General features: G+C 36.7%; 1 protein-coding gene across 1 annotated transcript; it reads left to right on the top strand.

Moving 5' to 3' along the window:
• The first annotated feature begins 793 nt into the window (after positions 1 to 793).
• LOC112720628 (formin-like protein 6) lies at positions 794 to 5,663 on the top strand. The gene is made up of 4 exons (XM_025771633.3): positions 794 to 2,512; positions 2,631 to 2,833; positions 4,278 to 4,519; positions 4,600 to 5,663. Exons 1-4 carry the CDS (start codon positions 1,047 to 1,049, stop codon positions 5,395 to 5,397), a joined length of 2,709 nt encoding a protein of 902 aa, XP_025627418.1. The 5' UTR covers positions 794 to 1,046; the 3' UTR covers positions 5,398 to 5,663.
• Positions 5,664 to 18,450: the final 12,787 nt, after the last annotated feature.

The raw sequence follows: 18,450 nt of genomic DNA, 5'->3' as shown, positions 1-18,450 counted from the left end.
TTTAATATTTATAATTTAATATATATAATATTTATAATTATATATTTATTATAATTTTAATATTATTCAATTTATTTCAATAATCATAAAAGAGTGTAAAATAAAATAAATTATGATTAAAAATATAAACTAAACTATTCGTTAAATATTTTTGTATTTCATGGCGAAGGACAATTTATCCATTTAATTTTATTTATTATTAAATTAAATGTCAATAAAACACACACATCTTAAATTAGGTTCATAAATTCTATTTTAGATTACGAAAATATTTAATAACTAAAAAATCAACAAAAAATAATTATAACTTATTTATTTAATATTTATTAATTATAATAATAATTAATAAATATTAAATAAAATAAATTCGGGCTATTTTTTTGGTCCTCTCAATATAATGATTTTGTTTATATTTGGATTTAGGAGTATTTAACATCCGATCTAGTAACTACCTTTCTACTAACTTATGTAGAGATATTTATAAAACAACAATAATATATTAAAATCTCAGGGTCATCATCATCATTGGACAATCTTCCTCAGTTACCCTTAAACAAATATGAAAAAGAAATAGCCAAAAATCTCTGCCACGTCTCATTATCATCACTCACAATTCACTCTATCATCCATCTATTATTATTCTCATTATTGCACATTGCCCCACACTAAATTAAAACATGCAATTTAAAACATGGTAATTGAAATCTAAGAATGTCACTAAAACGACGTGTAAACTAAAGGTAGAAAAAATCAAATAAAATTATATAAAAGAAAGAGTATAAAAAACTAAGACAATGACGATGACGAAAGCCGGATTCAGTATAGCACCCAGATCTTACAACAAGACCCAAAGAAGTTGCTCCCTCTTTTCTTTACTTGGCTTTCTTAGGTAGTTTTTCATTTTAGTATCTCTATCTTTATTTTCAGTGTTTCGTGTATGGCGCTAAGGAAGAATTTGAGAGAACAAAAGCTAGTTATGTATTGGGCAAAACAAAAGTGAAAAACAAAGAGATTAGAGCAGAAAAAAGAAGAAATTCACAAACACCATGAAAACTCATAATTGGAGCTGCTTCTTTATTATCTTATCAATAGAGTTTTGGACCATCCTCTTCTTCGCCTTTCCCTCCGCAAAAGCCCTCAAGGCATTTCAATTATGTAATAATGCTTCAAAATCCAACTCAAGAAGAATTCTACACCAGCCGCTTTTTCCGGCAGCATCAGCTCCGGCGTTACCTCCGCCTTCGCCGTCACTGGACACTCCTTCCCCTCCGGAAATTCCTTTCTTCAACGAGAATCCACCAGGTCCACCGCAGGCGGACCTGAACCAGCAGCCGGCAGCGGTGGACACCACCAACGGCCGAATTGCAAACCCGACGGCAACGCAGCCGGCGAAGCCGGTTAAGACAGTGGCGATTGTGGTATCTGTCGCGTTCGTTACGTTTGCAATGCTGTTTGTGCTGGCGTTCTTCTTGTATAAGCAAACGGCGAAGCAGCAGCCGGCGGAGACGACGCAGAAGCTGGTGGCCGTAGGGTCACGAAACGAGTTGCCACCACCGGCGGCGGCGGCGCCACCGTCTAGTTTGTACTACATTGGGACGGTGGATCCAAGCAGAGCGTCGGTGAGCGAACCGAGTGAAGAAGCCACTTCGAGTGAAATGAACCGTTCTTCATATCGAAAACTGAATTCGATGAAGGTTTCAGAAAGGTACCGTCCCAGCCCCGAGCTTCAGCCATTGCCGCCGCTAAGCAAAACCGTCGCCGACGGCAGCCATCCGCCACCGGCTGCCTCCTCGTCATCTTCGTCCGATGACGAAGTGGATAGCCGAGACACGGCGTTTCACTCGCCACAGGCCTCATCTCTCAGCCTCGATGACGGTTACCACACGCCGGTTTCGCGCCATAGTTATCTCTCCAACGGTAGCGGTACTGCGGCGGCACCGCCAGTTCCTTTCTCGAAGAGAACTTCTCCGAAGTCTCGGATTTCAGCTTCGTCGGATACCAGAATCGCCATGATGCCACCAATTAAGCATGCTCCGCCACGGTCACCATCCCCGACACAGCAAGAATCTACCTCCGGTCCTTCCAGACGGCCGACATTCTCGGCACCTCCTCCAGCACCAAATTTAACTCATATTCATTCAAATATGTCCAAGAATTCAATCAATCCTCCGCCACCGCCACCACCTCCTCCTCCGCCAATGCGAGCAGCGCCCCGGAAGGTTCAGTCTCCAGCAATAAATTTGACCTCGTCATCGACGTCGTCCTCCCTCCCTGCTTCAAGAATTCAGCAGGAGTCTTGGTCTCGGAGCCAAGTTGCAGCATCCGCTGCAAAGAGCATTGCAAAGGCTTCAGAGGAGTTAAACAAGATGAAGAGCGTGGCATCATCTGAGAAGTTGGACGGTGATGACGTGGAAGGAGGAAGACCCAAGCTGAAGGCTCTGCATTGGGATAAAGTGCGTGCTACATCTGAGCGTGCCACTGTGTGGGACCAGTTAAAGTCAAGTTCGTTTCAGTAAGTGAAACTATAAGCAGTGCTTTACTGCTTCCAGTTAATAAATCATAACAGTATTATTCCTTTCTTCTTCTTCTAATAAAAGTCTGTTTTTGTTTTGTTTAATTTTCCTTGCTAGATTAAATGAGGGCATGATGGAATCTCTCTTTGGCTGCGGTGCCACCAGTTCTACACCTAAAGAAACGGTTACAAGGAAATCAGTTATTCCGCCCGTTGAACAGGAGAACAGAGTGTTAGATCCCAAGAAGTCCCAAAACATTGCTATAATGCTCAGGGCACTCAATGTTACTAGAGATGAGGTCTCCGAAGCTCTCTTGGACGGTAATTTTCACTTCTTATTTGTTCTCACTTTTTTTTATCATTATTATATTTGTTCTCACTTGCTTTTCCTTTTTTGGATACTAGTTAATCTTACCACATAGTAATAATATTTTTTAAATTTTTTTTATTAAAACAAGAATACATCAATAAAAGTACACTTAAAAAGTTTAAGTTAGTAAAAATTTGATATTTACGAATCTTTGATATATATTTTTATTTAAAAAAAAATCTTTGGATATACTTAGATATTTATAAATCTTAATATGTATTTTAAGACATCATGATTTTTTTTTATGTATTTTTATCTTTTTACTCATAAAACAATGTTAGTTACTAGTTAGCGATTACCAACGATGATGGTTGAGTTCACTGAGTATAGATAGCTGAAGGAGTTAAATCGTTAATTAATTTATATTTGAGTAAACTAAAATAAATTCGGATAAACTCCATAAACTTGAAGCAATTCGCGGATAAACTCACGTAACTCATGCTTGTTAATCTCATCACGTAGGAGATTACTTTATCCAATTTTGTTATGTTAGTAGTTGGTGATTCCTAATGATTGTGTTTATGGGAGAAAAGTAGTTGGCCTTGTTTTCTTGTTTATGACAGTGTTGATTCACGGGTTCATATGCACACACTACAAATGATTATACCTTGTTCTTCGGCGTGTAATTGAGGCAAAGCTGTTTAGGCAAATCAAATTGAACATTGTCAATTATTTATGAACAGAATGCATATATAGCTTAAGAACTTAACAAGAATCGTCATAATTACATCCGTAATTAAGTATGAAAGAACATCATCATGACTCATGAAAAGTTAGTTGGAATTTGCGAATATTAAAATGATATGATCAACTTAATCATTCTCCACACCCTTTGATTCCTTCGTTTCTGAATATTGACTTTCAAGCTGCCTCTAAAAGTGCAGTGCGCCCTTGTTTTGAACATAGATAAATGATTTCTAATTTATTGGTGAAACATTCTTTCATATTCCATGAAGTAAACTTTTTGTATTCTGAAAAAAGAACTTAATAATTAATTCTTGTAAAGTAAAAAGGTAAAAAAAAAAAAAAAGAAAAAAAGAAATAAATAATAAATAAGTATGATAAAGAAGAAAATAATTTATATCATGTAATTTCTGTTCTCCAGGTATCAACTTTTGATAGTAGATGTCATGACACCAAGAATTTCAATATAATGTATGATTACCGTATACTACTACATTTTAGCCATCATATTAAACTTTTTGAGGTTCCAGTTTAAATTACTCTACTAAATAAGTAATAAATGCATAACGTTGTGAATATCTCAAGTCTTGCTTGAACTTTTTTCTATTATTTTTCACCTTGAGTCATTTGCTTATCCACAAGACCACAACCACTCAACAAAGCACTTTGCAAACGTAATGGTTGGATTTTATTATTATTGGTATGATACAGGGAATCCTGAAGGTTTGGGTGCTGAGCTATTGGAAACTCTTGTAAAGATGGCACCAACTAAAGAGGAAGAAATAAAACTCAAAAGCTATGATGCTGGTGTTTCAAAACTAGGCTCTGCAGAGAGATTCCTTAAAACTGTCCTTGACATACCATTAGCCTTCAAAAGAGTGGAAGCCATGTTGTACAGAGCGAATTTTGACACAGAAGTTAACTACCTTAGGAAATCCTTTCAAACCCTCGAGGTATCTATGACTTATATGCTTTATATTATTATCTTTAATGTCTTCTTTCAGTAACATTTTGTTTTGTTGGCATTTTTCAGACAGCGAGTGAGGAATTGAAGAACAGCCGGTTGTTCCTCAAACTCCTTGAAGCTGTTCTTAGGACAGGGAACAGAATGAATGTTGGAACCTACCGTGGCGATGCCAAGGCGTTCAAGCTAGACACACTCCTAAAACTTGTAGATATAAAGGGAACAGATGGAAAGACCACATTGCTTCACTTTGTTGTCCAAGAAATCATTAGAACGGAAGGTTCAAGTGGCGAATCGTCCAGCAAAAATGCACAGGCAGAAATGAATTCTCAATTTAATGATGATGAGTTCAGAAAGAAAGGATTGCAGGTTGTGGCTGGACTGAGTAGAGACCTTGGAAACGTGAAAAATGCTGCAGGAATGGACTCCGAAGTCTTAAGTAGTTATGTCTCTAAGCTCGAATCGGGTCTTGATAAAGTGAGATTGGTTCTGCAGCATGAAAAGCCGGGTATGCAGGGGAATTTCTTCAACTCAATGAAGCTATTCCTGAAAGTTGCCGAAGCGAAAATCGTTACGATTAAGTCTGATGAGAGAAAGGCTTTGTTCCTTGTGAAAGAAGTAACAGAGTACTTTCATGGGAATATGGCAAAGGAAGAAGCGCATCCTTTTAGAATTTTCATGATTGTGAGAGACTTTCTCAATATTTTGGATCAGGTCTGCAAAGAAGTGGGGAAGATGCAGGACAAAACTGTGATTAGCTCCGCGAGATCCTTCAGGATAGCCGCGAGCGCGTCGTTACCAGTTCTCAACAGGTACCATGCAAGGCAAGATACAACCAGTTCAGATGAAGAGAGCTCATCTCCCTAGTGTTCGTGATTTGTGAATATGAAAGAAAAATAGTGAAAATGAATGTTTTAGCAAATTTATGTGTTCATTGCTAGAATTTCACCAATAGTTCCATCATAGGTATAAAGTTCATAATGAAAATCTCGTTTCACATGCCGTTTTTAATATAGGTTTTATAAGATGAGAATCCCACGCATTTTCATATGATAGACTTTTCTTTTTAAATATATATTTTATATGTATTTTTTTTGGATCAATTCTAATAATAAATATCAGTTTTGCAGTAATTCCTTTCTGTTGGGAGAAAAAAGCAAGTTAAAATTGGTGTTGCAATGACCAAGAAATTGTTAACACTTACCAAAGTGTTCCTTTGGTAAAGTAGTTATTTTTATTAACGTGACGTTACGTAATTAAATGCACATGTAAAACTACTTTTAATTCAACTTGGCAACTTCCCACTAACACATTTACATGCACAAACTTTACAATTAGAAAGTGGTGTTAGTTCTATATCAAAAGCGATTTATTTCCACACAAGAAAATGGTTATCACTTCCCAAAGCATGGTGCTGCCTCAGTGACCCTTGTTCTCAAGATCTTCTCACCCAATATTTTCCATTTAATATTGTCTTTCTTTCTCTGTTTTGAGTTTGATATATGCTGTTTGAACTTCCTGAAATGACAGGCATTGTTACATTTCAAGTGAGTAATTGAGTTCCATTAAGTAGGATCTCATTTTAGACTGCAGTTACATAATCAGAGAATTGACCTTTGGACACACACAATGTGATCCATATCAGAGGTCAGAATTCAAATAGGTGCATATGTATAACTAGGATCCCACTATGGTACAGAACAAAATTTATAGAAAGAGAATACAGATTTTTTTTTTCGGTGGTTGCAGTTGTGACATGTTTTGTTCTTCAAAACGTTGGCCATAACGCGCGCTCTCTCTACTAGTAATTAAGCATTATTATTTTGAATTCGTAACCCTGGTCACGTTAATGTTATTAGTAAGAAATAAGTCAAATAACAATTTTCTAACGTGGTTTGTTCTAGTAAGTTGGTACTATGATAATAAATTTTGTTGAGTTTGAAACTGAAATGATGATCAAATATTATTAAAATGTAAATTAAAAAATTATTAAAATATTAAGTGTTTAAATTCATTTTAATTGGTTGTTTGATGGTATTATTAGTGTGCAGAAAGAAAAATTAATCTTTTATTGGACTAGTCAATAAAAGTCTGTTTTAGTTCCTAAACAAGTTTAAATCCATTACCAATTGCTTAAATCAAGTGGCTAAAGAAACAAAGAAAGATCAAAATGTGCCAAACATATGGAACCAACCCAATCAAAAGAAACAACCCAAGAGTTAAGAATGATAATTCAAAATAAAAGAAAAGATGAAAATGACCCAAGGTCATTAAAGCATACTTCGGTTACTACATTCTTTGGTAACCGTAACTCCAAATTCAATTCAATTTAATTTGCATCGAAAGCTTTCACCAAAAGTTTTTCTCTTCTCTCTCATCTTTCTTGTTTCGGTCACATCTTTCATTCAAAGAAGAAGAAAGAAGAAAAATGGAAGCCACAAAAGAAAAGCCTATGAAAAAAAGCTAAGAAGATTTTTGCCACAGAAGGAAGTTTGTAAAGAAAGGCCAAAAGATTTCTTAGCCAAGAAAAGGAAAGGCTTCAGTTCATGAAGCAAATCTATCTTGGTAAAGGCACAAAGATTATTTCCTCTTTTGTGCTACAAAGAAGAGGTAAGCATCAGAGTCTCTAGCTGGAAGAAGCAAAAATGAAAAACGTGAAGCCATCTTGGGTCAGAAGCTTATCAACGCTCAAAATCAATTCTTGGGGCCAAAGTCAAAATCAATGGCTAATATTGAAGAAGATGGATGAAAAAGGATGAGAGGTGCATGCAAACAGATTCGGTTTCTCTCTCTCTCATCTGTTCAAGCCACCGCTACTCTGATGTTGGAGAAGAAAAATGCTGTGAGGGTGCAACTGATTTCAACCTTAGAAGCTTCACCCCTCTATATTAAGGGTGAACGGCCAAGGGTTGAGGTAAGGAGAAAAAGTAAAAAAGCACATAGTTCTCATAGCTACCCTAAAGCTGTCTGAGTTCTTCTCCTTCAATGAAGTTTATTTAGTTTCTTTTTCTTAGTTTTGTCTGTCTGAGTCTCATGGTAAAAAGGCAAACATGGTGAGATTTGTAAGAAAAAGCCAATAAGAGAAAAAAGACAGTGAGCAAAATTAGAGAAAAAGCCATAAGATGTCTCAGAGTTTCTTTGTACATCTTTCTGTTGTGTGTCATGATCCTGTGGGAATTTCCTTGCAAGTTGGGTTAGCACTTTGCTGTTGAAAGCTTGGTTTGAAGTCCAAGTCAAACTCATATTGGGGTTAGAATATGGATTTGTCCCAGATAGGATTGGATAGATCCTAGGGAAGAATTGGTGTTTGTAATCTTGAAAAAGATAGTAAAATTCCATCATTATTGTGATGGAGACTGAATGTAGGCTACATTGCACCTAGTAGCTGAACTAGGATATATCTGGTGTCAATTCTCCTTCCCTGCTTCTTTTCTGTTTCTGGATCTCAGGAGACAATATGAAAAATATCTCTCATCTTGTTACGAGACAAAATTAAAATGTCTCTCAACTTGTTACGAGACAAAAGTGAAAATATCTCCTGAAGTCTGTTGAAAAAGTAAAAGTAATACCCTGTGAAAAAGGAAGATAATATTCAATCCCTCCTTCTCTTAGCCACTGATTACCATCAATTGGTATCAGAGCTTGGTCTCAAAGAGATCAAGCTTTGCAGCTTGGAGGAAAGATCCTGATGGCAAACAACGGTGGTTCAAATCTGGTGGCCTATACTCTGGCGGAAGGGCAATCAAGTAACAGACTCCCATTTTTCAATGAGAAGAACTACAGTTACTAGAAAGAAAGAATGAATATTTTTGTTCAGTCTGTAGACTACAGACTTTAGAAGATAATCCTGGAAAGACCACAATTTCCAACCACAACAGGAGCTGATGGTGTGGTTGTTCTCAAAGTTGAGGTAGATTGGAATGACGATGACAGGAAGAAAATAGAGCTCAACGCTAAAGCTGTCAACCTGCTTAACTGTGCTGTCAGCTTCGAGGAATACCGACGGGTATCAAGATGCACAACAGCAAAGAAAATCTGGGACAAGCTCCAAGTTACTCATGAAGGCACAATCCAAGTCAAAAGATCCAGAATAGACATGCTAAACAGAGAATACGAAATGTTCTTAATGAAAGAAGAAGAAACAATTGATAAAATGTTTGAAAGATTCAACGTTATTATCACTGGCTTGGATGTTATGGGAATTAAACATCCAGAATCTGTGATTGTGAGAAAAAGATTGAGATGTCTTGCTAAAGAGTGAGAAACCAAGGCTATTGTAATAGCTGAGAGTAGTGGCATTGATGAAATGACCTACGATAATCTGAGAGGAAACTGCTGAAAACACCTATTTGAAAAAAGATACAAAAAAGAAAGGAGTTGCTCTCAAATCAGCCACTGAATCTCTAGATGAAGAATCCAGCGATGATTTATCTAACGATGATTTTGTTTTGTTTGCTAAGAGATTCAAGAGAATGATGAAGCAAAAGGAACGAAACAAAGGAAGCAGTTCAAGGAAACTTAAGAGGGATTTAAGCAAGGTCATTTGACACAACTGCAGAGAAGCTGGACATTACAAGTTTGACTGTCCAAAACTGAAAAAAGAAGACAAGCCGAAAAGGAAAAAGAAGAAGGGACTCATGGCATCTTGGGAAGACTTGGAGAACGACTTTGAAGATGAGGAAGAATCAGATAGAAAATCTCAAACCTGTCTCATGGCCAATCAAACTGATGAGTTACGTCTCATTGAACCTACTACTGAAGACCTTCATCTTATGATAGATCATCTCAATGAAAAATCATATGCTTCTTAAATGAAAACTATGAACTTGAATCTCAAGTTACCGTTCTAAAGGCAGAAAATGGTGTTGAGTTAAGAAATTAACTAATATAATTAATGATGACAAACATTTGATTATTGGGCTAATTACCCAATAATGGTGGGCTGAATGGTAAGTGAAAATAAACCAAGCCCAAGTCATCCATCTCAAGCAAAATTCTTCAAGAAGCAAAGGCAAGGAACCAACGGGCTGAACTTGAGTAGAACCCGATCCAAGCCCGATTTGATTTCAGCAAATCCCTCCATCTTGCTTCCAAAGAAACGTTCTTTTTCTCTGTCTCAGTCAAATCACAGAAGCAAGAGAAAGTGCTTAGTTCTTAAGCTGTTCAAAGAAGAGGAAAGAAAGAGAAGGTTAGGCAAGAAAGTTTGAGGTCAAATCAACCATTTCAAACCAAATCAAGCTTAGGTAAAGGTTAAAGGTAACCATTTCCTATTACATGCAAACTGCTTTCTTCTCTTCTTCCTAACTCTCTGCAAGTCCGAAAATGGAATACAAGGGAAAATTGATTTTTGCCCTAATCTTCTGTGTATCTACGGTCACAAGTAAGTCTTGGGGACCAAGTAGCTTATCAATGGCTCAGATCCGTTTTACCATTGGAAGACTTTTGTGGTTACTGTTTTCTGGCTTTCGGTCAACAAGAGAAGGTCAGAAGCAAATTTTCTACTCTAAGGATTAATGAGAAAAAGTGAGCTTGTGGGGTGGTGAAGCACAAGACTCAAGAAGTTGACCTAGGAAGAAGAACCCAGCAACATGCAATGAGATAAAAGAAGATTTTCTGTTCATTCAGAGGTAAGGAGAGATAATCCAGAGTATTGAGGCTTTGTTTTGTGAAGAAGTTCTCTGAAGAAGTTCCTTTACTTGGACAGTGCTTTCATTTAAAGAAGCATTCCACCAAAAATGAAGAACTGAATCAGAGACATGCAAATCTGGTTTATCACATAGCAAAGAGGCTGTTGATGAAGTCAATCTCCTTCATGTTTTACAAATTGTAATTTACTTTTCTATATTTATCTTTCTGTAATTTCTTGAGTGAAAAGGCATATTGAGAGAGCTTAAGTAAAAGCCATGAGTGGAAAAAGGCTGAGAGATACACTTGAGAGAAAAGCCTAGAGTTATTTTCAGATTTCTTTAGGTTTGTCAATGTCTTGTATCTTGTACCTGTGAGGTATCCCTTTCTTAGTTGGGTTAGCACTAAGAGTGAAGAGTTAGGTATTAGCATAGCCAATGTCAACTTAGGTTAGAACTTGAGTGTGAAAGGATTGGGTCAATCCTGTGAAATTGGTATATGTAATACTTTTAACTATAGTGGAAATTTCATCATTGTTGTGGAGGAGACTGGATGTAGGTTGCATGGCACAAGGCGACCGAACCAGGATACATGCTGGTGTTAGCTTCTTTCTTCTCTGCAATGTTCTATTTTCTGATATTCATGAGACAAAAATAAATTGTCTCATAAATTTTCGCTGCTAAGTTCAAACAAATTCAGAATTCAAAGTTTGCTTTAAAGGGTCGTTTCAGTAACTTAAAAGATAGGCATAGATTCAACCCCCTTCTCTAAGCCTACTACAACCTTCAATTGGTATCAGGAGCTATGGTCTCAAGAATCAAGCTTAATCGCTTGGAGCAAAGATCCAATGGCAAACAACTTGGGCACAACCACAGTCGCCTACACTCTCAGTAAAGGCCATTCAAACAATATGCCTGCCTTCTTCAACGGGAAGAACTATGCCTACTGGAAAAAGAGGATGAGGATCTTCATCCAATCCATTGACTACAACATATGGAAGATTGTTATGAGCGGTCCCAAGATTTCAACAAAAACAAGTGCTGATGGAGTGGTGACTCCAAAAGAAGAAGCTGAATGGAATGAGGATGACAAGAAGAAGATGGAGCTGAATGCTAAAGCCATCAACCTTCTTCATTGTGCTATCAGCTTTGAAGAGTACCGAAAGGTGTCTAGATGCAAGACAGCCAAAGAAATCTGGGAAAAACTCCAGGTTACACACGAAGGTACTAAACAGGTCAAAGAAATGAGGATTGATATGCTGCGAAAACAATACGAGATATTCAACATGAAGGATCGAGAAAGCATTGATGAAGCGTTTGAGAGATTCTCAATCATAATCAACAACCTTGATGCTATGGGTACAAACTACTCAGAATAAACTCTAGTGAGAAAACTCCTTAGAAGCCTCACAAAAGAATGGGAAACCACTGCCACTGTCCTAACCGAGAGTAATAACCTAAGTCCTATAACCTATGATGAGCTGAGAGGAAAACTCCTTGCCTATGAAAACCACATACACAAACTCGGACTCAAAGAAAAAGGGAATAACCCTCAAGTCAAAAATAGAACCAAAAGAGAGTGAGTCTAGTGATGGTATTTCAGATGATGAGCTTATGTTTTTTGCTAGGAGATTTAGAAGGATGATGAAAAACAAGGGCAAATACAAGAGTTCAAGCTCAAAGGAACACAAGATGGACTTGAGCAAGGTGACGTGTCATCATTGCAAGGAGGCTGGACACTTCAAGCTAAACTATCCAAAGCTCAAGAAAGAGAACAAAAGAAAGAAGGAAAAGAAGAGAGTGCTCATGGCAGCTTGGGAGGATCTCGAGAACGACTCCAATGAGGAAGAACATTTGGAAGGTGAAGACAAAGACTGTTTCATGGCTGGAAACAATAATTTTGATGAGGTAAATTACTTTGACTTGTCTATAGATGATTTACATGCTATTATTGATGATCTCACTTTAAACACCTCAAAATTACTTGACAAGTACAATGAGTGTAGATCTGAAAGAGATGTGTTAAGAGTTTAAAATAAATTTTTAAAAGAAAAAAGTGAAGAAAACTGAATGTGCTTTGGACATTATTGAAGAAAACAGATTTCTAAAATCTGAACTTGAAAAATTAAAAGGAAAGCACATTGTGGATCCTTCTCATGAGTTAATTGTTGAAAATGAAAGATTAAATGACATGATTAAAAGACTGAATGGTGACTTAGCAAAATTTGCTCAAAGTTCTAGTAACTTGGATAGATTACTTGCAAGCCAAAGACCATTATTTGAAAAATCTGGTTTAGGTTACATAGCCAAGGAAAGTGCAGTTTTCAATGATTCTTCTATGAAATTTGTGGCTTCTTCATCAAATACTAAATCCACACCAAACGAATCTGGTATTGGATATGTTCCAACATTTGAAGAAAAATTTGATGAAGTATACACAAGTGAAACTGAGCCTTCACCAAGAATCGAACCTAGTTCAAACAGGCTAGGTTTGGGGTACATTTCAAAAAATGAGGTTGCTTTCAAGAAACCACTATTTTACAACAAACCTCATATTTGAAAAGTCCAAAAGTTTCAAAAAAATTCTGGTGAAAAAGTTTTTGCAAAGAGGAACAACTTTAATAAAAATCAATTTGTCAAAAGAAATGTACTTCTTCTAAAAACCCGAAAATTTCAACCCTTTGATCATTTCCAGCAATATAACTCACCTCAATTTCAGCAATACACATAAGAAAATCATTGTGTAAATTGCAAGAAACTTGGTCACTCATATGCACAATGTTTCATTGAAAAGAGAGTTGTGGGAAACAAAATTTACAATGTTATTTGTGATTTTAATGCACTTGGGCAACAAAGATGGATTAACTTCAAAGGATCCAAATTAATTTGGATACCTAAGGTTATTTGAAGCTTTTCATGCAGATTTGCCTAGCATCCAAGAACAAAAAAGATATGTGGTACTTGGATAGTGGATGCTCAAGGCACATAACTGGAAGGTCAATGTACTTCATCAAACTAAACAAGTATGATAGAGGTTTTGTGACCTTTGGAGATGATGGTAAAGGTAAAATAATTGCTGTTGGAAAAGTAGGTAATGAACAATCTACTTTCATTGAGGATGTATTTTTGGTATGTGGTTTAAAGCACAATCTTTTGAGTATAAGTCAGCTGTGTGACTTAGGATATTTAGTGACTTTCAAAAGGCTTGAATGCTGTGTTATAAATGAAAAGATAAATGAAGTGCTTTTTATTGCCAAGCGTTTTAATAATGTGTATGGACTTACTCTTGATGAACTAAAGGATTAAAATGTAGCTTGTTTTCATTCTAAAGAATCTGAAAAGTGGTTATGGCACAAGAGATTGGGCCATGCAAGTATGTTTCAAATAAACAAACTTGTAAAGAAAGAATTAGTAAGAGGTCTTCCTTTGATAAAGTTTGACAAAGACATTACTTGTGATGCTTGCTAAATGGGAAAACAAACAAAAAGTTCTTTTAAACCAAAGGAAGACATCTCTACTAAAAGACCACTTGAGTTGCTACACATTGATTTATTTGGTCCAACAAGAACTCAAAGCCTAGGTGGTAAACATTATGGTTTAGTGATTGTGGATGACTATACTAGGTTTAGTTGGGTTTTATTTTTTGCACACAAAAATGAAGCCTTTTCGGCCTTTGAACCTTTTTGCAAGAAAATTCAAAATGAAAAGGATTTGAAGATCTCTTCTATAAGAAGTGATCATTGAACTGAATTTGAAAATAATTTATTTGAATCCTTTTGTGAGGAATTTGGAATATCTCACAACTTCTCTTGTCCAAGGACACCACAACAAAATGGTGTGGTGGAAAGAAGAAATAGAAGCATACAAGAAATGACAAGAGCTATGCTTTGTGAGAGTAATGTTCCAAAATTCCTTTGGACTGAAGCCGTTAACACAGCTTGCCACATTTTGAATAGAACAATCATAAGAAAATTTTTGAAGAAAACCCCTTATGAACTTTGGAAAGGTTACCCACCAAACTTAGACTACTTGCACATCTTTGGATGCAAATGTTTTGTTTTAAATAACAAGGATAATTTGGATAAATTTGATCCAAAGACGTATGAGTGTTTGTTTGTAGGATATTTCACAACTAGTAAAGCATATAGAGTTTATCATCAAGATGCTAGGATTATTGAGAAGTCCATACATGTTACATTTTGTGATACTAACTTGGTGCAAAGTATTTTGGAAGATTGTGATGCAGGAAATCAAGCTTAAAAGGACGTTGAAACTGTGTAAAATCAAGAAAATGGAAATTCTGTTCAAACTGAACCAGAAACTGCAGTTGCTGAAAATTCAAGAGACAATTCCATTTCGTCTCATGAATCTGAAGTAAATCCTAAAGCCAGCGGCACCCAGAATCCTTTGGTATCTGAATCTGCCTCCAAGTCCACCAGACCTTGTGAATGGAGATTCTTGAAAAATTATCCTGAGGAATTTGTCATTGGGGATGTCTCTCATGGAGTTAGAACTCGGTCTTCAACAAGAAAAGAAAATGAAGGAACAAACATTGCCCTTCTCTCTCAAATGGAGCCTCAAAATGCTAAGGAAGCCCTTGGTGACCCTTCTTGGGTAAAGGCAATAGAAGATGAGCTCCAAGAGTTTGAGAAGAACCAAGTTTGGACATTGGCTCTTAGACCAAATGGAAAGAAAGTGACCAGAACCAAATGGATTTTTTCGAACAAGCTAGGAGAGGATGGTAACATTGCAAAAACAAGGCAAGGCTAGTGGCACAAGAATATGACCAAGAAGAAGGAATAGACTTTGATGAATCCTTTACCCCTGTTGCTCGAATGGAAGCCATAAGACTTGTCTTAGCTTATGCTGCATTTTGTGGTTTTAAATTATATCAAATGGATGTGAAATGTGTATTTTTGAATGGTGTGATAGATAGAGAAGTGTATGTGGAGCAGCCACCTAGTTTTGAAAACAAAGAGCATTCCAACCATGTTTTCAAATTATCAAAAGCTCTCTATGGTTTAAGACAAGCTCCTAGAGCTTGGTATGAGAGACTTAGCTCTTTTCTTTTGAAAAATGGTTTTCAAAGAGGCACCACAGACACAACTCTATTTATCAAGAATTCTAATGATTCTTTCATTCTAGTCCAAATATATGTTGATGACATTATTTTTGGACCAGCCAATGAATCCCTTTGTACTGAATTTGGAAAACTCGTGACAAGTGAATTTGACATGAGTATGATGGGTGAACTTCATTTTTTTTTTGGGCTACAAATTAAACAAACTGAAAAAGGTATTTTCATTCATCAAGAAAAGTATGCCAAGGAATTAGTTAAGAAATTTGGTATGGAAAATGCCAAACCCACGGGAACTTCCATGCACCCTAATTCAAAATTAGATAAGGGAGAAACTGAGAAAGATGTAGATGAAACTAGGTATAGAGGAATGATTGGTTTTCTTATGTACTTAACTTCCTCTAGACCCGATATTGTGCAAAGTGTTGGATTGTGTTCAAGGTTCCAATCCAAACCAAAAGAGTCACATCTTTCTGCAGTTAAGAGAATCATTAGATATGTTCATGGCACATCTAATTTTGGTCTTTGGTATCCTAAGATTGATGATTTTTCTGCAGTTGGTTATTGTGATGCAGATTTTGCCGGTGATAGAGTTGATAGGAGAAGTACTTCAGGCTTATGTTGCTTCCTTGGAAGGTCCTTAAATGTTTGGTCAAGTAAGAAGCAGCCAACAGTGGCTTTATCCATTGCAGAGGCTGAGTATATAGCTGCTTCTTCTTGTTGTTCTCAGCTTATGTGGTTAAAAACTCAGCTTGCTGATTACAAGTTACATGCTGAAAATATTCCCTTGTTGTGTGATAATATGAGTGCCATAAATATTTCTAAAAACCCAGTTTTACACTCTAGGACTAAACATATTGAAGTGAAATTTCATTCAATAAGAGAACATGTCCAAAAAGGGGATATTAGCATTCAATTTGTTAAATCGGAGGAGCAATTAGTAGATATTTTTACAAAACCACTTGCTGAGGACAGATTCTGCATGCTTAGGACTAGCCTAGGAATCCTGAGCTATGATTCATTGTTTAATAATTGCTGATGTGTTTGTTAGAATTTTTGTCTCATAAGCAGGTATGAGACAATTCTGGGCATGTGAAGAACTTTCCCTTCAATCAGCGTGTTCTGGGCTTGTTGCAAGTGAAAGTTGATCTGCGCCAACCTCAAAAATCAAGATCATGGGTGGTCATATGTGTTTCGTTAATTCAAACCACCTCTGGGCCCAATATGAATGTTACATTTTTTAATATTTGTTTTTGTTAGCTTGTGTGTTTCAGATTTTTGTCCAAAAAGGCTTTCAGGATGATTTAATTTTCTGTTCAAAAAGTTTTTCAAAATTTAAAATTAATTTCCTGTTTTATCTTAAAATAAAATCAAATCTTTCTCTTTTGTGATGTCAAGTATTTCAAGTCATATCAAGAGGTGATGCAGTTGCATGGTTTGAGAAACTTTCTTTTGGGTACAGTTACCAACACTCCTTCTCTTCCCTCCGTAACTCCTCCTCAAATCTTTCGGTTTCTTCCCACTATCTTTATTGCTTCTCTTCCCTCAAAAATCTAAAATCTACCAAATAAGGAAGAAAGTTATTGCTAAAAGGCCACAACGTGAAAGGATTCATAAGCTTCCTACAAATCCAAGACCCTTAACATGCTCTCAGGACCCAACATTCACTCCCTCACCTTCTCCTCCTACCTCTCCTCCATGAACCGATCCCATGGCTCGCACCAAGAACCCTTCAAGGTTCCCTTCTTCAGCCAAGTCGACGCCAAACCCTCAACCTCCAAAGGAACCACCATCTAAACCTGGGTCATCGAAGCCTAGCACATTGAAAGGGAAGCGACCGACAGCGCCTGAACCTACCTCTGAGCCTACACGACCTAAGTCAAAGTCGGTTCCCTTGCGTTCTCAAAGAGGTAAACCTCATCCTCCTCTCAAATCTGTTAGAGAACCTGATATTGATCCTTTTACTCATAAATCCCACTTCATGACTTCTCACTCCAACTACAATCCTTGTAGATTTAGGTCTGCCATGAATAATGACTTTTATGATGGAGTTATTAAGTACCGTACCCTGTGTCCCTCTTTTCTTGCTGATTTACCAACTTTGAAAAATAAAGGCTTTTCTTTTGTTGAAAACTTGGAATTTCTGGACTGGAATCATCTTTTTAACATAAAAAATCCATTTTATCCTCTTTTGGTCAAAGAGTTTTATGCCAACATGACCTATCATGAAGGCACTGTTCACTCATATGTAAAGGGCCGAGACATAGTTTTGAATAATGAAACTATCAGTGATTTGTTGAAGTGTACTGATGTTGGGCCTTGTGCTTATGTTTCGGTTAAGTGAGATGAAGGAATTGGTGTTTCTTACAATGATGCTTTGGCTAATATTTGTGAACATGTCTCCTTGATTGATGGCATTACACCCACTCACAAAGCCCTAGGATATGAACGTGCTCAGTTGCACAGAATCGTCAACCACATCATACTTCCTCAAAGTGGTTCATATCAAAGGGTTTTCTATACTGACACTCTTGTTTTATATGCCCTTCTCACCAAAACAGAAATTTTATTTGCATATTTGATGGTTAGATACATGTTTGACTCTGTTAGGAGTGAAAAAGACAAAGCACTTCCTTGTGGCATGTTTCTAACCTGCATATTTGAGCATTTTGGTGTTGACTTGACCAATGAGGATTATGAAAATAGACATTCATATCTAAAGAGAGGTGGTGTAGTGAAACAGCAAAAAGGACCTACTCGATCTGAGAGAGTGGTTCTAGATGATGATGATGATGATGATGAGTTCATTCCCGATGAATCTCCTCCTCCTTCCACCGAGGGTACCTCCATCTCTACTGGCCAAAAATCTACTCTGCTGAATGTTGTCAAGGATGTTGTTCAGGAATTTATCTCCCAATCTAATCACATGATTACTATAAGCAAAGAGCAAAGAAAGCTAGCCAGCAAACATGAGAATTTCCTCCAAAAATCAAGGGATAGAGTGGCTGTATTTATCAAGTTCATTGATAACCTTAATCAAGATGAAGAACCTGCCACTGATGTTGAAGAGAAAGCTGATTCGGAGAAAAATGGTTCAGATACCTAGGATTGTTTCATGAAGCTGCTACTGTCTGCTCTTTTTGTCTCATGAATTTTGTTCATTTTGCTACTTTAGAACTTATGTCTCTTATTTCTGGATGATTGTAATACCTTAACTAC

This window comes from Arachis hypogaea, chromosome 11, assembly GCF_003086295.3.
Source record: "Arachis hypogaea cultivar Tifrunner chromosome 11, arahy.Tifrunner.gnm2.J5K5, whole genome shotgun sequence".
Classification (NCBI taxonomy): domain Eukaryota; kingdom Viridiplantae; phylum Streptophyta; class Magnoliopsida; order Fabales; family Fabaceae; genus Arachis; species Arachis hypogaea.
The sequence above is the reverse complement of the archived record's forward strand: the minus strand, read 5'-3'. Positions and strand labels throughout refer to the sequence as shown.